Consider the following 22,439-nt stretch of genomic DNA (forward strand, 5'->3'; position numbering starts at 1 on the left):
TTTATGTACGTCCATACGAAATATCATCATTCTTATGGGAATGTAGAAAAACAAGCGCACATACAAAAAAGCATACAGTATTTCCTGCGACAATATTTCCCCATCCCATCATACATACATATATAGTACATATGTACGTAAATATAAGTCGGCATATATATGTATGTGCATATGCACCGGCACGCACTCGCCACAGCAAAAATATCACCATTTGCCAAATTCGGAACAATTCTATATTGGGAAGTTAGCAAAATACATATATGTACGTACATACATATGTACATATAACGGGTGATATGTTAGGTATTATCTTTTTAAACAGTTGGTTTAAACAGCTAGCGCACGTTTCGTGTTTTGTTTCACTGTCAAACATCTTCAGTTTGGTCTATAATTTAACCAAGAATCGTCTTACAAACGAACAACGCTTGCAAATTATTGAATTTTATTATAAAAATGCGTATTCTGTTAATATAGTTTATCGCGCGGTTCTTCCATTTTATGGCCAGTTTAATCGACCCACTGAAGCGGCTGTTCGAGCTATTGTGACTAAATTTAGAACCAAATTTACATTATTGGACATCAAACCACCAACACGCTTACGTAGAGTGCGAACTGAAGAAAATAACGCAGCTGTATCGGCCAGTGTTAATGATGGCCATCAATTATCGATTCGTCGCCGTTCGCAGCAATTGGGCCTGTGTTACTCAACAACGTGGAAAATTTTGCGAAAGGATTTAGGTGTGAAGCCTTTCAAAATACAGCTGGTGCAAGAATTGAAGCCGAACGACCTACCGCAACGCAGAATTTTTGGTAAATGGGCTCTTGGAAAGTTGGCCGAAGATCCACTTTTTTTATCGAAAAATTGTGTTCAGCGACGAAGCTCCTTGTTGGATCAATGGGTACGTAAATAAGCAGAATTACCGATTTTGGAGTGAAGATCAGTCAGAAGAATTGCAAGAGCTACCAATGTATCCAGAAAAGGTCACAGTTTGGTGCGGTTTATGGGCTGGAGGTATCATTGGACCGTACTTCCTCAAAGATGCTGCGAATCGTAACGTAACTGTAAATGGTGAGCGCTACCGTGAAATGATATCCAGCTTTTTTTTTGCCCAAAATGCAAGAACTTGACTTGAATGACATGCAGGTTTGAGCAAGACGGGGCCACATGCCACACAGCACGCGTAACACCGTTCTTGTGTAGAGGCGAGTTCGGTGAACATTTTATTTCACGTTCGGGATCTGTCAATTGGCCCCCCAGATCGTAGATTATTTTTTGTGGGGCTATGTTAAAGCTGATGTCTATTCAGACAAGCCTGCTTCAATTAACGCATTGGAAGACAACATTAAAGCATTTATATGTGAGATACCGGCCGAAACATTGGAAAGAGTCGCGGTCAACATTTGTATGAAATAATCTTCAAAAATTATATGGACTGTACTATCGATTTAAATAAAATTTTCATGCATTTTTCTGAATTTTACGTGTGTTTTTTGAAAAACTTTCCTATAGCTCTTAAAAAATCACCCTTTACAATGCTGTGCTCATGAATGTCCGCTGGATTTCTTGAGAAGTTTTACCGTAATATTTTTTGCTGTGGCAGGGGCACATACATACGTACAGCATATATGTGTATATGCGCATATGTACATAAATTCACATATTTAAATTTCAATATGCCATCTTCCTGAGTGCCTGGTAATAAAGCAATTCGCTATGAAGGATTTGATTTGGTTCAAGGGAATTCAACAAAGTTTTAACAGAAGATGCTTTATAGACAGACATAAGCTACGTATATATTTTTGGAAGATTTGCTCTTTCAAAGCCACTATTGAACTTAGCATATTTGTTTTTATGATAAAGTGTCTGCAGAGAACGTTAAATATAGAGAATTCTCACGAGCTACGAATAGTGTGAATTGTCAAAAATGAAGTGAAACCGCGAACACTATTTCACCTCGCTTAACTCGACAGCGGGGAAGTTCTTAACAGGGCTGATTACAGTGAATTATGTACAAGTACATTGGCTCTGCTCAGTTTTTGGTTTCTGTATGAAATCAAATTGACGAATGCCGACGGCATTTTGCAAGGCATTTGCTTGTGCATTTTTATGTTCCCTTGGTAAACGAAAATTTATTCAATTTGTATTTGCAAACAAAGGTGATGAAGAAAAAATGATTGAATTTATTATATGCGCCAAATCAAATTAAAGTAACTTTAATATTTTGATTTAATTTAAAAAAATACATTATAAAACGACCTCTCACATTTTGGTATGTGCGTTTTAGTAAATTTAAAACTAAACAAATTTGATGAAAATTTTTACTAATTTTTTGAGTCGAAATTAATTCATAGCATACAAGTGTTTTGGTATATCGACATATGTATGTATTTACATTTGAACATGCATTTATTTGTCCCTTTGGCAAACCAAATCTTTTTCAATTTACATTTTATTACAGGGAATAATAATATATGTACATACATTTGTATGGATGCATTTTCTAGATAGTATAAAACTTTAAAATAAATAAAGGAAAACTTCAAAGAAACGTATTTGCATATATGGGACAACTAAGTTCAATTGCATCTTTATTAAATGTAGTGTTGCACGCATATGTGTGCACTGAAGCAACATGACCTACCTCACGAGCATCGCCTTATATTTCATGTAAATAACCTAATGATCAAATTCCTGCCTCACAAATGCTAAAACAAATTTCTTTTGAATACTCATGTACATATTTGTATGTGCGTATGTACACTTGGTGCCCATATGCCTTCAAACAAATCAAAAAATTGCCATCTTCCTGTGCGCCTGGTAATGAAGCGTTTTCTATAGAGGATTTTGATTCAGTTGAAGGGAATTGAACAAAGTTTTACAGACACCAGACAGACAGACAGACATAACATATGTATATAATTTTGGATGATTTGGAAAATTCAAATATATAGGTCATATTAAAAAGCTACCTAACATTCTTTGCTTCTAATCACCAAGAAATTCTTATCGACTGCTGCTAAATTTACATAACTCAGCCCCTTCCTGTTAATTTTTGTTGAAAAATGTGTCAGTGGTGAAATTGTCTTCGCGAGACGAGTACCCCTCGAAAATGAACACTTTCCAGTCATTAAGACTTCTCTATTCATTAACGTTCTCTGGTGTCTGTAGTAAGCCTACGGCGTTAACATTATTTCTTCCCTCATACAAACGAATTTTACTCAACTGCTGTTTAATTTGACCAGTTGAGTATATTTCTGTTAACTTTTGGTGGAAAATATGTCTGTGGTAAGCTACGCGCGCAACACGGATACCCCTCAAGATTCCACGTTCTCTGAGAGAAGTCTCAATGACACGAAGGTATGGAATTTCGAGGGGTACTTGTTTCGCGAAGACTAATCACCCCAGACACATTTTTCACCAAAAGTTAACGGTAAGGGACTGAATTATGTAAATTTAGCAGCAGTCGATAAGAATATGTTAGTGACTAGAAGCAAAGATTCTTGGGTAGCTTTTGAATTTTTTCCAAATCATCCAAAATTATATACATATATTATGTCCGTCTGTATGGTGCTCTGTAAATCTTTGTTGAAATTCCTTCAACTGAATAAAAATCCTCTATAGAAAACGCTTCATTACCAGGCACACAGGAAGATAGCATATGCAAATTTAAATATGTGAATTTATATGTATGCACATATGCGGAAGCGTGCACTTGCCAGAGAAAAAATATCGCAAAAAGCGTCCAATGATCCAGCGCGCACTTGACGTACGGCAGCTGCGGTTGTCGAGCATTTAGAAAACATATTTACATACATATATTGGTGCAAATATATGTACGTCACATGACAAAAAACCAAGATTTACCAAATATTGGCAAATAATTCTACGCGAAATATTCCAATATTGACTATTTTCGAACGGTCGAGAAAATTTGCATCAAGGTTTATTATTCAACAATATGTTGTACTTTTTAAATTATTATATACATATGTATGTATATTCATATACTACAAAGTGTTGAATAGATATAACATCTACCATCCATATTCATGTGGGCAGAAAAAAATCTTATATAAAGAATTAAAGCAAATAGACAAACGTATGCAAACATATTTCTAAGATATGCAAAAAAACTCATCTTAACGGTATTCGTTTACATATACATATGTATGTATGTATGCATACATGAATACATATGTTGGCACAATGTACATATGTATGTAAATGTTTCTATTCTAAGCAAAATAATGCATATTCGTATATACATATAACCGCATATACTTACTTTATGCCTCTACATGTGTATGCTTCCAAAACTAAAATTCTAAGCCTAGCGACTACAAGAACAAAATGCATTCATAGGCGTAGCTGTAGCGGCCATGATTATTTACCCGCGACGGCGCTGAACAGCAGAGAACGTTAATGAATAGAGAAGTCTTAATGACTGGAAAGTGTTCATTTTCGAGGGGTACTCGTCTCGCGAAGACAATTCACCATAGACAGATTTTTCAACAAAAATTAACAGTGAGGGGCTGAATTATGTAAATTTAGCAGCAGTCGATAAGAATTTGTTGGTGATTAGAAGCAAAGAATGTTAGGTAGCTTTTTAATATGACCTATATATTTGAATTTCTCCAAATCATCCAAATTATGTACATATGTTATGTCTGTCTGTCTGGTGTCTGTAAAACTTTGTTGAATTACCTTCAACTGAATCAAAATCCTCTATAGCAAACGCTTCATTACCAGGCGCACAGGAAGATGGCATATGCAAATGTAAATTTGTGAATTTATATACATTTGTGAATTTATATACATTTGCGCATATGTATATGCTGTGTGTATGTGTGCTCACCAGCCACAGCTCAAGATAAAACGGTAAAACTTCGCAAGAAATCCAGCGCGCACCCATGGCGCAGCGCACATTCATTGGCACAGCATTGTATGTACAGTAAGCTTGAAATGTTACAGGCATCTTCAAATGCTCTGATTTCAGAGTAAGTTTCTAACTGCAGATACATATATGCATATGTTTTGTGCACTTTTTATCAATTGAAAAACTACATACGTAAAGTAATCTACTAATTAACTATTTGCCTACTATCAGTTAACATAAAATAATTGTTTCCAAATTTTATCTTAGTATTAAAATGTCCGAATCAGACCTTTTTTTTAAGCTACTTGTTTTCTTCTGCAACTTACTGTATGCTCATGCGCGCACTTGACGCACAGCAGCTGCGGCTGTCGAGCATTTAGAAAGACATATTTACATACATATATTTTTGCATACATATGTACGATGCCGCGGGCACTCGACTTGACAAAAATTGAAGATTTATCAAATACTAGCGGACCCTCTGCCTGCTTCGCTAGGCATATCAAAATTGGAAATGAATAATGAACACTCGATTTAAATTCACTCTATGTGTATTTATTCTTTTTTTACAATATAAAATTAATGTTAATTTTAAACTTAAACTTAAACTAACGCAAAGCCTTTTTTGTAAACTACATTTTTTGTTTTGCCGTGTTGTGGTAGAAATTAACAGAACTGATGGCTTTCCTACACGTGAACATGATACATATAATTGTCCGTGGGAGAAGCATGGATATTCTAAGTCAATTCCGCATAATTCCAGCGATTGTCCTTGTGCTTTGTTTATTGTCATTGCAAATGCAAGACGTATTGGAAATTGCAATCTTTTGAAGGCAAAAGCTAAATCTGGTGGAATGAGCGGAATACGCGGAATCAATACGACTTTACCTTTGAATTTTCCTTTAAAATTATTACTTCAATAAGATTATTCATGATCTTTTTGACTGCTAAGCCAGTAGCAGCATCAATAGGAATTTGTCCATTTCCTATCTTCAGAAGTTGTCTTGAAAATTCGTCAGCCGATGCATAATTTTGCAAATAAACTCGCAGATTTGTTTTCAAAGTCAAAGTTTTTACGTGCCTCCATAATGGGTGAATTCACGTTTTTCAGAAAGTTGGCAACAAAAGAAAATTGAAGAAAGTACATATTTTGCTCATATTTGCTATTTTAGTAATTAAATGAAAATGTGTTTCAGGTACTTTTTTATGTTGCAACTACTCTTTGGCTTTGAAAGTGCTTACACTCACAAAATAATCCTACTCTTTTAAACACACATACAAATATAATTATTTATTTTGGTTTTTCCACTCGTCAAAGCAGCACATAAGGTTGCATTATTTAATTATTACCTAATACAAACTTGTTCTCTTTTAACAATGATAATATTACTATGTGAAATCAAGTAAATATGCATTTTTGTATTATATCCTGAGCATTTGTCTTCAGCGCTATACCAATGCTCGAACACTTGGAGCATGAAATTTACAGAAGTATTGTAACAGAAATCCCTGAGAGCGCTATTTTAGTTATACCTGCTTTTAGGCATTTATCTAGTAAACGTACGTTCGCCCATATAAAATTGTCTACCTAAATGCATGAAAAAAGTGTTACGCAAACCCATGAACAAAGTTATACTAATAGAAACCTGATCTTAATATTCGAGCTACCATCAAATTAACACATTTTATTTTTGAAAAGAACATTTATGGCGACTGTCGATCCATATGATGGATTTCAAAAAATGTATGGATTCAACCGCTGAATAACTTCGTATATTTTAAATCCATCTAAACTTTTACATTTGAGCATTTATATATATGTATTTAACATTTAATTTAAGTAAACGTTTCAATATTTGTCCAAAAACTTCGAAAAATACAGGCTTATGGTTATTAATGGAATCAAATATATTTAACGAATTTTTATTTTATCTAAAACATAAAACGTTCAAATGAAGCTCAAAATATTTTTCCAGTTTAAAAAAAGGAATGTGCTTTGATGCCGTGTCACGCATGCATACAAAGGAAAGAAAAGAGAGGGCAACTATTGCGTTACGAATAATACAGTCCCATACGTCACTCGACATCGAAGCAATGTTATTCATGTCTGTGTATATTCTATTCATTTGCGTGTATTCTCATTCCGTATATGTAATGTCCGTATAAGGGAAACACGCAAATATTGTATTTTTCACACTTACACAACGCACGCATACTTTTACCGATTTCTTTAAAACTTCACATAAACCATCTATGAACCAATACCAATGATCTGTGAAAGCTTGATTGAAATCGGTCAATGCGTTTAGGCGTGAATCGGCGACTAACGAACACAAAAAAACGTCTCCATTTTTATATATAAGATTGGCAAATAATTCTACGCGAAATATTCCAATATTGACTATTTTCGAATTGTCGAGAAAATTGGCATATGGGCGGCTCGTTTTATGAATGAAAGTTCTTGCTCTTAGAACTATGAGCTCGAATTTATCAATGAATTTTTTGAAGATGAGTTTTTGTTGCACACTACAATAGTTGAAACTGTTCGGCGCCGCCGCGACTGTTCAGCGCTATGGCAACTAGAATGATGGCCGCTACGCCTGCGTCTATGACTGCATTTTGTTCTTGTAGTCGCTAGGCATAGAATTTTAGCTTTGAACGACATACGCATTTTGAGGAATAAAGCGAATGCCCTGTGTGTGCGCTTGTATGTACATGCATATGTGTATATTAATAAGCATTGTTTTGCTTGAATTCAATATTTATATTTGCATATGCCATCTTTCTGTGTGCCTGGTAATGAAGCGTTTTGTATACAGAATTTTTTGATTTGTTTGAAGGGATATGGGCACCAAGTGTACATACGCACATACAAATATGTACATGAGTATTCAAAAGAAATTTGTTTTAGCTTTTGTGAGGCAGGAATTTGATCGTTAGGTTATTTACATGAAATATAAGGCGATGCTCGTGAGGTAGGTCATGTTGCTTCAGTGCACACATATGCGTGCAACATATATATGTATATTTAATAAAGATGCAATTGAATTTAGTTGTCCCATATATGCAAATACGTTTCTTTGTTTCCTTTATTTATTTTAAAGTTTTATACTATCTAGAAAATGCATACATACAAATGTATGTATATTATTATTCCCTGTAATAAAATGTAAATTGAAAAAGATTTGGTTTGCCAAAGGAACAAAAAATGCATATTCAAATGTAAATATGTACATATGTCGATATACCAAAACACTTGTATGCTATGAATTAATTTCGACTCAAAATATTAGTAAAAATTTTCATCAAATTTGTTTAGTTTTAAATTTACTATTGATTTGATTTGGCGCAATCATTTCCTTCATCACCTTTGTTTGAAAATACAAATTGAATAAATTTTCGTTTACCAAGGGAACATAAAAATGCACAAGCAAATGCCTTGCAAAATGCCGTCGGCATTCGTCAATTTGATTTCATACAGAAACCAAAAACTGAGCAGAGCCAATGTACTTGTACATAATTCACTGTAATCAGCTCTGTTAAGAACTTCCCCGCTGTCGAGTTAAGCGAGGTGAAATAGTGTTCGCGGTTTCACTTCATTTTTGACAATTCACACTATTCGTAGCTCGTGAGAATTCTCTATATTTAACGTTCTCTGTGAACAGTTTCAAATATTAAAAAGCACAACAAAAACAAATTCATTGATAAGTTCGAGCTCATATTTCTACGAGCAAAGTACAATAGAGCGCCGATTATCCGAAACAATTGGTGCAGAGGGTGTTCGGATAATCGATTTTTCGGATAAACGAACATTTGCGAAATTCCAGTCCTTTGTTGAGGGTAGGGTAATAAAACACGTCATTGGATTAGGAATACATATTATGTATGTAATGCTTTTTAATGATACACTAGGGTACAGTACATATTATGAATAGACACATACACATTAAAGTAGGGATTGCACATACATAAATACATGTCTAAATATTTTTTAGTTACGTGACTTATATGTGATAATACATAGTACAAAACTAATCTAAAAAAAAGTCGAACATATTTGTTTGCTTAAGTTTTGATACTCGTTTTTTTGCCGCCAAATCTCTTAGGCGTTTTAAAGACAGCAACTGCACAGAATCGCATTCGTCTTGCTGTTCCAGCCATTTAATAGCAGTCTCAAAGCATTTAAAGGCTTCTTTATTGGACGGACATTTTTCAGCTGAGACGATGTCATCACTAAATTCGTCTTCATCGTCGTCATCTTCAGGAACTTGAACCTGTGCTATTATATCGTTGTCTGTCAACAATTCGTAGCCAGGATCATTCTCGTCAAACTCTAGCCATTCATGCTCAATTTCTTGGTCACATTCTTCAAATCCTGAAACCTCTTTCATCAACTCAACCATTTCTGAAACAAAGTTTTCATTTGGTGGTTCTTTAGATGTAGGGCTAGCTTCGGATTCAACTGCTGGACAAAGCTTATTCCAGGTTTTCTTTAGAGTAGTCGCTTTGACATTAGCCCACGCTTCTGCTGCCATGTTAACAGCATCCTTCAAGTTAATACCTTTGTAGATTTCAAGAATTGTTTTATCTTCCTCTTGGCCGATTAGTACACTACGAAGCAACGCTTTTCTGTAGTAACGTTTGAAGGCTTCGATCACCCCCTGGTCCATAGGTTGAAGGACTGAGGTAACATTGGGTGGCAAGAAAATCACCTTAAATTTTCCATCTTCTCTCTCAAGTGAAAGATTTGAGGGATCACTTGGAGCATTATCAATCACTAATAAAACATTTCCAGTGTCTCCAGTTTCTATCTGATGTTTTTTAACCTCTGGAATGAATACAGCGTCATACCACTCGATAAATACTTGAGTGTCCATCCAAGAGTTTTTTTGGTTTTTGTAAATAAGCGGCAGTTTTTTTATTCCTGTGAAGCATCTTGGATTCTTCGCTTTTCCTATGATCAGCAAAGGTAGTCTATGTGTGCCCGTATTGTTTCCACATACCATGGCTGTTATGCGGGACTTGCTTGCTTTGAATCCAGGCGCTGCCATTTCTTTTTTAGAGACAAGGGATTTGGTCGGCATTCTCTTCCAGTATAACCCAGTTTCGTCTGCATTGTAGACGTTACTGTCCTTATAACATTGCTTTACAAGCAAACTCTTAATACTTTCTTTGAACTTTTCAGCAGCTTCAATGTCAGCTGACAGCTTTTTCCCTTGAATATATAGCTCTCTAATTCCGTGCCTAGACTTGAATCTCTTGAGCCATCAGTAGAGTAGATGCTTTAAAATCATTGTTACCTCAAGCTTTCTATTCATTTCTAATGCCTTTTCGCAAATCAAAGGACCATTTATTGGTTGACCTTGAGCACGTATCTGCATGAACCATGAGTAAACTGCAGTGTCTGTGGTTTTGATTTTCTGCCATTTTCATTGTTTTTCTATGCATGCTTCCATCTTCACTGTCCACCACGCAAGCAAACTTTGTGATAGATTCACTGTTTTTTTTAATGTCAGTTATCGTTGAATTCCCAACACTAAACTCTCGAGCTAAACTTGATCCACTTGCACCTTTCTTTAATCGTTCCAAAATTTTAAGTTTGTCAGAAAGACTAAGCACAACTCGTTTACGTTTCGGCATTGCTAGGAGTCACACAGCAAAAAAAAAAAAACAGCACGGACCGTTAAAACAACACTGAAGTCAGTCAACGTCAATAGAGAAACAAACTGATTAGACGCATCCGTACTTCTGCCGGCCGCTCATGTTTTAATGAGAGATTGCCCAAACAAAACTGTCGGCGTCGGATGCGCTTTCGATGCGCGAGATTCCTCAATTCACTTTTTAGATAACGGGAAAATAATTTCAGCAGCATGTAAATGTGGCACCAAAAAATCTGCGTTTAGCCTGTTTATTTTAATGATACCGTTAATTTTAAGATATTTTTCCTTGTATATATTAATTTTTGATTGCGCATTACTTCGACTGAATGTTAACAAAGCTTAGTTGAACATTTTATTTATAACTGGGGATAATTAAAGAACATGGAAGGAAAGGGAAAAGAAATAAGCGTTTCTGAGAGGAAAATAATTATAAAAATGTGGAAAGACGGAAAAAGTTTCCGAAATATTGGAAAAGCTATTGGGAGAACGTATTCCTCTATTCAGCGAGTTGTAACAAATTTTCGACAAACTGGAATTTTTACATCTAAGCCCAGGTCAGGGCGTCCGAAAAAATTATCGACCCGGGAAGAGCGTTCTATAATCAACTTGGCAAAGGTTAACCCCCGGATTACATCCACAAAATTAGTTGAAAACATAAATCAAACATTTAAAAAAAGTATTTGCGCTGAAACTGCCAGAAAAGTTCTGCGTCAAGCTGGATACCATGGTAGAGTCGCCCTTCTTCGGGCATTTCATTTCTCTTGTGAATAGACGTAAACAAACGTAAACTAAAGTTAACAGAAGAGAGTTAACATAGCGGAGCGTAGTCAACAGAAATAAAAATAGCGTTTGCATTGAAATGTAATATGCCATGATTTGGTGTTAGGGAAAAGAAAATAACAGTAGACTTGTGCATTTTTCTTTCACGCTTATTTGCACGGCATTTTGCATGCGCAAATGGATTATTTCTTGTGAGATGAATAAATTAATTCTAAGTATATGCATGCATAAGTATCTAATTGACTAAATTGTATTGAATTTAGGTCTATTATCAAAATTATTCAAATATCCTAACATAAAAAATAACTCTGTAAACCATTCATTTACATCAAGGTTTATTATTCAACAATATGTTGTACTTTTTAAATTATTATATACATATGTATGTATATTCATATACTACAAAGTGTTGAATAGATATAACATCTACCATCCATATTCATGTGGGCAGAAAAAAATCATCACCCGCCTCAAAACATAGCTCATATGTATCTACATATACAGAATTAAAGCAAATAGACAAACGTATGCAAACATATTTCTGAGATATGCAAAAAAACTCATCTTAACGGTATTCGTTTACATATACATATGTATGTATGTATGCATATATGAATACATATGTTAGGACAATGTACATATGTACGTAAGTGTTTCTATTCTAAGCAAAACAATGCATATTCGTATATACATATAACCGCACATACTTACTTTATGCCTCTACATGTTTATGCTTCCAAAACTAAAATTCTAAGCCTAGCGACTACAAGAACAGAATGCATTAACAGGCGTAGCTGTAGCCCTGAACAGCTTCAAATATTAAAAAGCACAACAAAAACAAATTCATTGATAAGTTCGAGCTCATATTTCTATGAGAAAAGTACTTTCATTCATAAAACGAGCCGCCCATATGCCAATTTTCTCGACCATTCGAAAATAGTCAATATTGGAATGTTTCGCGTTGAATTATTTGCCAATATTTGGTAAATCTTGAATTTTTGTCAAGTCGAGTGGCCGCGGCTCCGTACATATGTATGCATCAATATATGTATGTAAATATGTGTTCTAAATTAAGGACAGCAAAAGCAAATCGAAATATATTTTCTGTCGCAAGTGCTCGCAGCCTCATATGTATGTATGTCTATGGAAGTTTGTATGCATGTATTTATGTATATGCGTGTTTGCTTTTGCACGTCCATATGAACGATTTTTCATATGCAGATATTCTTTTGATTTAGCTGAACGAATATATTGATTTTGTAAGGAAATCCTGTCGAATAATATTATTGGTATATGTTAATTTAAGTTCTTCTTACCAAATAAATATTATTATCCTTAAGAAAATTGAAACACTAGTTTTTTTAATCTCTATTTTTTATTTTTATCAACAAGTAAGTTAACTACTCATATATAGTATATATATATTACAATACTATAAATAATAGGTATTTATTGTACATTTCCTGAAATGAAAGAAAATATAATATATAAAATTGTGAAAGCACGAATTACGAAATTGTTCTCATATTATAACAATTTCTCACACGACTTCGATATTGACATCGATTAAGTCATTGCGATTTACCTGAGTTTTAAAACACTAATCTCAATCCATCGTGATTAAATGAAAGTTGTATGGGTTTAAAAATCTAGGCTCAGGTGCTACCTGAAAAAGAAGAAAAGAAAACCCGAAAGATAGAGAAAAATCTGAAAGATGGAGAAAAACCTGAAAAATAAAAAAATCTGGAAAATAGGAAAAATAAATATAAATAAATACATATTAGAATAAACAATAAATAAACGCTGGTTTTACTTACCCTAAGGACCTGTGCAACTCACCTTGTTGGACCCTAACCTACAACGTACGACAACTTTTTAGTTTATCGTTGCGCTTCTGACACCTAACTTGGGTATTTTTTGCCGTAAAAGCCATTTTGCATTTTTGAATAGAAGTACATATAAATTAATAAAATACTTGTTTTATTTTTGTTTATTTTAAAAAGAGTGGACTATGTCCGCTATATCTTTTATTAATAGATTATTGAATTATTTGCCGGAAGACTACGTCTTCTTAATCGGACTTTTTCATTAATACTAATTATTACATTGTTATTTACTATCTACTTGATATTAACTTATTGAGCAGCAATCATCACGTTGAATGCAACGTGAGCTTATTTGAAGTCGTCAGCACTTTGAGTTAATAAAATAATTAAATTTAGAGCGAGCGGAACTGTGTTAGCAATTGTTGTCAGCAATTGCATTGCGACAAGAGGTATTGAATTTTATTAAAATGAAAAACTTGTGTCAGCAATTGAATTGCGACCAGGGATATTGAACTTTATTAAAGTGAATATTTTAATTATTAACTTCTCCCTTCTTAAATTGATTGTCCTCAATTATTTACAAAAACGGAATATTGTTCAATCTTGGTGGTTTGATAGGAGCTTCTAATGCTATTGGTTTATGGGATTCAGCACAATGTTGCACACTCATTGTCACATGAGGCTCGTTATTAGTGTGGGGAATTTGAGGTTCCCAAACAATTATTTTTTTTGTATTTTTAAAGACAAATCGTAAGTATGCTGTGGAAATGATAATTAGACTGAGAATAACAGAGATTGACCATCCTCCAATTTTCAAATGTTTCCGAATAGTTGAAATTACTTCCGTATTATTAATCTGTAATTCATTAAGAGCTTCAGGATAGGAAATTAATATGGTCGCTTTCAAAAGGAGCGGGCTGCATTAATGCGAGGATGATTTGTAAAGGTGAGGCTTTTATATTACAAAAGTCCAATTGTTAATTTTTATAGGGCTATTATGAAATTTAATAAGAAGTGTTCCAGATATATTTCTCCGCGTTTTATCGGCATAAATAGCCATGTTGCAATCATTTACTAGGATAACTCCTGACTCGATCTCTTCGATTAATGGGATATGATGATTATTGCTCGTTACACATGTAGAATTTTGACTGCTTATAAGATTAGGAATACATTTAGTATTTGAAATATTCGTTATTTGGTTTTCTTGGCAAATTATTGTTTTATTATATTTTTCACAATCATTTATTATACCATATATAGTGTTATCATTTTTTAAAATCTGCTTAAATTCTAAATTAATTACAGAGTTTTTTCTTTTTACCGGTCTTAAGATTACGTTTTCATAGGTTTCCTTTTTTGTTAAGGGAATCTTAACCAAATAAAATATTTTTTTATTAGTACTGTATAAGAAAGATATAATATTTTGGCAAATTGGAGTGCCTCTTCGGGGCTCACAAAAACAATATTTTCTTCTCTAATTTTACTTGTAGCAATTTCTATTTCTTTTTTATCTAATATTAATGGGTTGATTCCCATTCGATTCCATTTTGAATATTTATTAACTCTTCCTTAACTAGTCTTACTCTATTTTGTAGATTTATAACTTTTTCGTTTTCTAATAATACATCTTTTCTTATTATATTAGAAATTTGATTTACCGTATCTGTTCGATTTTTTAATCTTTTATTAAAAACTTCATTTACGTACACTTGTTTATTATTATTTTTGTTTAGATCATTTATATTACTAGCTATTATTTCAAAGTCGCCGTGATCTGGAGATCCTGCGACATATTTCCAAATAGTACCTATGGCATTTATTGCTCTCTAATTTTTTATAGTGGGTGTTATATTTTCTAAAATATTTTCGGTAAGGCTTAATTCGTCGATAAGGATGGGATACAGGTTATGGTGATTTCGGATGTTTTGTTGGATAAATTTGTGGGTATTGGATATGGATATTGCGTACTGTACCAGATCTATTGAATGTAAAATAGTAAAAGTTCCTTGCTGGATTTTCGCTGTACCTCTATTCATTGTCACGACACACGAAGAAGTGTAATCCAAAATTTGAACTTCAGTTTTTACAAAGGTTAAACACAATACAATAATTAGAACTGCCGATGATATAATTGATGTTGTGCTGCTGCTGGTTGTTGGTGTTGTTGTTCTTGGTGTTGTTCTTGGTGTTGTTGTTGGTATTGTTGTTTTTTTAAAGTTGATTTTTCTTCCAAGAAGTTTTTCATAACATAGTTATTTGGTTTTTAAGTTCTTTTTAATTTTTCAATTGTTTATTTAGATCTTCTGTCACATACACTCCTACGGTAGTCTTTTTTCAGTTTTTCATTTATAAGCACGCACTGCGTTTATATTGAATAGTTCTATTCTTCACACCAAATAACTCGTTTTATTTAAAAGGTTATGATTGTTTTTTTATTTTTTATTATCACTAAATTAACTTAGTTTGAAACCGTTCCGACTGCATGAATTTTTTCCGTTTTGTTTGTCACTACTAAGGATTCATTTGCAATACACTAAACGAACGGGTGCCTGCGGACGGACGCGTAGAAGCTTAGGTTCCGTGGTATATTTTTCATACCAGGCTGCTCGGACGCCAATTAATAAAATGCTTGTTTTATTTTTGTTTATTTTAAAAAGAGAGGACTATGTCCCCTATATCTTTATTTATTTTAAAAAGAGTGGACTATGTCCTCTATATCTTTTATTAATAAATTATTGAATTATTTGCCGGAAGACTTCGTCTTCTTAATCGGACTTTTTCATTGATACTAATTATTACATTGTTATTTAGCAATCATCACGTTGAATGCAACGTGAGCTTATTTGAGGTTGTCAGCACTTTGAATTAATAAAATAATTAAATTTAGAGCGAGCGGAACTGTGTCAACAATTGTTGTGTCAGCAATTGAATTGCGACAAGAGGTATTGAATTTTATTAAAATGAAAAACTTGTGTCAGCAATTGAATTGCGACCAGGGGTATTGAACTTTATTAAAGTGAATATTTTAATTATTAACTTATATAAAAAAGTTGAATAGCTTGATGCGATGATCTTGCATTCGCCAGATATTGCGAACCAATGGAGAAATACTTCTTCGGTTTTTTGTTTTATAACTGGCAACATTACATTGCGAATATTACCTACGTGAGCATATTTTGCAAAAAGCTGACGGTACCACATCATCTGAAGGCGACACACTTCGAATACCCTGTCTTCAGGATTCAACAGTCTCAAATCGGTGTCATCCGTGAAATTTTTAGACCTTATCAGGGCTTCGGAATGCAATTTTAAGTCTCCTTGTGTTTTCATCATAATGTGGGCGCATTTGTCGCATTTTAGCTTACACAGTAATTTTTGGTAAATACCATACCCACTGTAATAACGCTGCACCTGTACCTCAGCTATATTTGGTTTTTCGGCGAAATTCTCGTCTGCTACCTCTTTATTTTCTAAAACGAGTTGCTCACATAGCGGTTCTCCTAATTCTTCCTCCAGATGATGATCCTCAGTCCCTAAATTCCAGTCTAAATTAATATCATCATCATCTTCGCAATTATTGCCTTTGTTTTCGAACCGCTGTCGTAAAATTTTCATAGATATCAATCGCGCTACTATGTACTGCACTTCGTGGACTGTGGGATGAGTATTAATACCCTGACTAGCTCGGACCCGATAAAAGAAATTTTCTAGACAATCTTGGTAACTTTCCAAGGAAAATAAATTTTAAATTTTGTTGCTGTTGAAAAGAAATTTCGCGCAATTTTCATAACCTAATTACATACATACATATGTCCTATGCTAATATATGTATATAAACATGCGTACATACAATTACGCGCAATTTTCATAAAAAAACCAAAGAGAATAAATCTGTAAACGTGCATACCAATCATATGGACATATCAAATGAACAAATCTATTCTGTACGCAAGCAAATGTAAGCTAATGTAAACTACATTTTTTCACACTTGCGTATCACTCTCTCCCTCTCATTTCTCTCCGGCAGCCATATTAATTAATTTCCTACTGTTAACTTGTGCTGAAGTAATTTCTGATTTGAATTTCTTACCCGTGATTTGTTAGAGCCCAAAATGAGGAACGGGCCGTGACCGCGCTTTCTCTATGAATTTACGTTCTCTGCTAATACTGCTGTATATTTAAAACAACAAAAGTCATTGGAGGAATGACGCCATATGAAAAACGGTTTGGCACAAAACCCTCAGCATCGCATCTTCGTGTTTTTGGCAGCGTATATTCCAAAAGAACAGAGAGCAAAGTGGGAGAAAAATTCTACGAAAGGTGTGATGATTGGTTATAACGACGCAAGTAAGACGGACAGAATTTGCGAGCCATACGGAAGAAAGATTCTCATAAGAAGAGATGTAATATTCAACGAGTGCCTTGACTGCGTATATGAAGTAAGAGAACCAAGGCGAATTTATTACAGGTGACAGCAAACACATATAAGTAAAACCCTACATGTATTTGTTGTTGCGTTTGGTCCAAGCATCACGTCAAAATCAGTAATCAAATGTAAACATACGAATGTGAACATACCAATACATACAAACAAAGCATATCATTTTGACGTAAGCCATACCTACCGCGAAAAATTCAGCTGGGTGAATGCTGTCACCTTAATAAATCCACCTTGAAAGAAGCTAACGAAATTCGCAATGGAAACGAAACAGTGGGAGAAGTTTGTATAGCTGAAATTGAACCTACAGATTTAGAAGAAGCTTTGAACTGTAAAGACGCAAACATGTGGCTTGCTGCTCTGCCGGGGGAAATAAAAGCTTTGCACAAAACAAATACTTATACTCTTGTTTCACGCACGCCTGATATGCACGTAATTTCAAATCGGTGGGTGTTCAAAGAGAATTAAAGCCAATGGAGATATAGAGCGCTTCAAAGCCAAACTCATTGTAAGAGGTTGTGCACAAAAAGGTGGTGTTGATTATACTGATGTTTTTTCACCTGTTGTACGATACGAATCAGTGAGAGCAATTTTAGCAATTGCAACAGCACAGGATTTCGAGATTTTCGATATCAAGACTGCATTTTTACATGGCGTTGTAGAAGAAACAATTTTCATGGAGCAGCCGTACGGATTTGAGGAAGATGACATAGTATTTTTACTTAAAAAGGGTTTATATGGTCTTAAACAAGCATCAAGGCAATGGAACAAACGGATTGTTGAATTTTTGCGAAATCATGGATTTTATCAATCTACTGCAGATCCATGCGTTTTCATTTTCAATAAAAACTCAATTCCTTTTTTTCTAGCACTTTATGTGGACAATGTTTTACTTTGTGGAAATAATAAACCATTTATTAAAACGTTTTTTTTTTTTCAGATCTAAATTCGGAGTTTGAAATTATATTTAAAGAAGCGGAATGTTTAATTGGTTTCCAAATCTTAAGAAATCGGGAAAAACGTAAACTTAAAATTTTTCAGAGCGCATATACAAAAAGCAGAGAGGGAACAACAACATATGAAGAAATTTCCGTTTCGAGAGGTTGGCTCATGTACTTAATGATTATAACGCGGCCTGACATTGCATATTCAGTTGGTGTGCTAAGCAGATTTATGGAACATCCTACTGAAATTCACTGGAACGGAATTAAACGAATTTTTAAGTTTTTGAAGGGTTCACAAGAGCGTGGCATAATTTTTAAATCTGGTACTCATGATGCAGTATTAAGCTTCTTTTGTGATTCTGACTGGGGTGGTGATGTTGACACTCGTCGCAGTACATCAGGTTGGATAGCATTCCTAAATGGGGGATCAATAGCATGGAGTTCTAAAAAACAAAGTGTGACAGCAACCTCTACGACTGAGGCTGAATTTGTTTTTCTTTGTGAAGCAACAAGAAACGCTGTGTGGTTACGCAAACTTTTGACAGACTTGGGATATAAACAGAGCAATCCTCCGGTAATTAAATGCGACAACCAAAGAGCAATCGCATTAGTTAAAAGACCGGAGTCGTCGAAGAGAACAAAACATATCGACATTCAATATTTCTACACGTGTTATATGCAACGAGAGTGTAAAATCAGCGTGGAGTTCGTGCCTACCGAAGAACAGCTTGCCGATGTTTCGACTTAAGCTTTGCCGAAGGAAAAATTCAGTACGTTTATAAATCAATGTACGTTGTCCGACAATTGATCGTTTTTCTTTTTGATGCGAAAGCGAGTGGGAGTGTTGGGTATTGCGCTTTCTATACTCTTCTAATATATAATACACATATACATACATATATGTCAGTGCTGTCCAGAATGAAAAATGTGAGTGTATAAGTGAGAACGAGAGAATGGGAGCAGCCCAGTAGGAAATTTAAACCAAAATAAATAAATATTGGATTGGAGTAGAAAATTTGGAACGTTATGTAACTCCTTATATATATTTGGGTTTGTAAATCTATATTACATCTCTAATAAAATCCTTAATATGAATACTTTCGTGGCAGCTTCTTAATAAAAGTACATTCGAGAAACGACTTGATGTTAAACTGTGGCGCTGCTTGGAGCAAATGAAAAAATTTTCTCACAAAAATATGTTGTGGGAAAAATTGAGAGGCACTCATAAGATATTCTTTTCAATATTGGATATAATGACACTTCTAAATTTTTCCAGAATTCAATATTATCTCCGTATGGTGGAACGTTTTCGCTTTGGAAGATGATTAACTCCGACTGAATTGCAAATTCATACTTACTTATATCGCATTTGAAGGGGTTTTCAAAGATGTCAAGAAATGGTTGAAAACAAACAAAATCCTGAAATCTGTCTTCAAAATTGTTAAACAATTGTTCGAGAATTGCATTATGATCACTCGGTTTAACACCCTCATGTTTCGTAATAATAAGCGAAGTTTTCGGAAAATGGGCATAATCGCCAGATTGAAGTTCCCTTAAAAGCAAAAATAGTTCTGTTTGGAATTGATGCACATTTTTCACAGCATCGTTTATTTCTGTTTCCTTTCCTTAAAGATTTAAATTGAGTTTGTTCAAAAAAAAGGAGACATCAGCCAAAAATGCTAAATCTGAAATAAAATTGTCATTTTTTTAAGATGGTGTCTTCTTTACAATTAATTTCAGGGAATTGCAAAACTTCTTCCCTCAACTCAAATAACCTGTTGAGACAATCACCACGACTTAGCAAACGAATGTCTGTATACATTTTTAGGTCATTATGCCGAGCAGAAGATGTTTTTAAAAAATTTACAAATTTTCTGTGGGTGAGGGAATGGTGCCCTCCCCGTATTTCATTGATAATCTGTTCTGCACGTTTCATGACAGGATGACTGCTCAAAAATTTTGAAGCGAGTGCAACTTGATGAATAATGCAATGAAAATGTCTCCCAGAAATTCCATTTTTTTTCAATTGGCCAATGACCCCTTCATTCTTGCCGGTCATAACGTTTGCCCCATCCGTGCATACTCCTACAAATTTGTTTGCATCGAAAACTGAAAAACTTTTTCGTTTACTACTTTGAACAAGATCTTTCCTGTAACATTCCCACAGAATGTTTCAAGAGAAAACATTGTTTCAGTTATTTCATAATTTACGTTAACTGTCCGAACACATATCGCCAGTTGACATAAATCATTAATATCGGTGGTTTCGTCCAAGCACAGAGACAAAAATTGCCAATCATTAATTTTTTCCTTCACTGCAGATTGAATGTGTATTCCCAGTTCATCAATCCGTCGGTCTACTGTTTGGCGGGATATGGGTGTATTTTTAACATTTTTAGACAAATGTTTTTAACAAAAACACCATCTATAAAAGGCCGGCCTTGTTTAGCAATATATAAGCTGATCATGGAAGATAGCTCAGCATTCATTTTTATATTTGATTGCTTAACAACTTCCTCATTTTCTACTTTAACCAACCACCCTTTGAATTTTTCCAAAAAGTCTAACTTTTTTTCTTCATATAATCCCTGACTAGCTTTTTTGTCTAAAATTTGTATATTTTTGTGGGAGGAATCGAAATGCCTTTTGATATTACATCTCCTTCTTTGAACGACTTGTAACATAAAAGGCATTGCAAGTCGCCAAAGGCATTTTCTAGCATAAAAAAGTTCTCACAGGGCATTGTATTGCATACACTAAGCGTCGCGGACAAATTTGGTGTTTATTCGTTGCTGGTTTGCTAACGACTGAACGATGGAGAGTAAGAATACATGTGACCAATTGATCTATGGGATGGACAGCACTGATATATGTACCATAGATGACTAGATGTGAAACTCTTTTTCTCGTGAGAGCGCTGAAAAATGTGCATTTTTTATAACATTTTCCAATATTGCCACACCGGTAGAAACATGAATTGGGTATTTTTGAACCAAAGGTCTGGAATTTTTAGTTTCCACACCACCATTGAGGTTAGTATTTAGTGTGCGGTTGCCCAATAGCCTTATATCACTCGTAAACACCTACATATACTAAAAATAAGCATAATCCGTATGAAATATGTACATAAATAAGCAAAAAATTTAAAAATTTATATGTAAATGAAATTATTTAAAACTGAAATACAAAAGTAATTTAATAATAATAAAGTAATGAACGCGAAAAACATAAGTTATAATTAAAAACATAACTTATTGCGATTTTTTAGTATAACACAGAAATTGGGTAACAAAAAAAAAATTCTCAAACAACGAACAGAATAAGTTAAAGCAGATTACCTTTAATTTTTGTAAAATATCTCAAACAGAAAGTCAGTTCCCTTACCTACGCTTTTCAACCATAGAATATATACGTATATACAAATTTACATAAACCAACACACAGTTTTCAATAAAATTACATTATGTACATAAGACTAATTAAACGTACAAGTTGAAAAGGATATAACGAGCTTTGGATTCTACAAACTCACTTAAATTCAAATTATTACATTTCAATTGAATTAATTTTAAGACAAATAATTATAAACATTTCAACACGTCATTTCTCCATTAAGCAAAAACGAACTGTTTTCGTCTGTTATTTTTGGCGCGTTTCTTCTGGCAGTCTGCCATTTCGACTATCAGCTGTTCAAAATCCCATAATGTGTGAGTGCTGCCAAGTTTTGAAACATCCTCATGGGCGCGCTCTCTCTCAAAATGAATAAGTTTCACATCTAGTTATCTATGATATGCAAGAATGATAGAAAGAAGATAGCGCCCATCAGAGCGTACGTGACGTCACGTTTGCTGAGTTGTGCAGTATTGCCAACCATTTGCTCTTCGTAATAAATTTAGTGCTTTTTTATACCG

The 22,439-nt window shown here is 34.2% G+C and overlaps 1 protein-coding gene across 1 annotated transcript; it reads right to left on the minus strand.

Annotated features, from left to right (window-relative positions):
- Positions 1-8,908: 8,908 nt before the first annotated feature.
- Positions 8,909-9,754, minus strand: LOC129250385 (jerky protein homolog-like). The gene has a single exon (XM_054890016.1). It carries the CDS (start codon positions 9,752-9,754, stop codon positions 8,909-8,911), a length of 846 nt encoding a protein of 281 aa, XP_054745991.1.
- Between the last annotated feature and the right edge of the window lie 12,685 nt (positions 9,755-22,439).

Source organism: Anastrepha obliqua, chromosome 6 (genome assembly GCF_027943255.1).
Source record: "Anastrepha obliqua isolate idAnaObli1 chromosome 6, idAnaObli1_1.0, whole genome shotgun sequence".
Taxonomy (NCBI): domain Eukaryota; kingdom Metazoa; phylum Arthropoda; class Insecta; order Diptera; family Tephritidae; genus Anastrepha; species Anastrepha obliqua.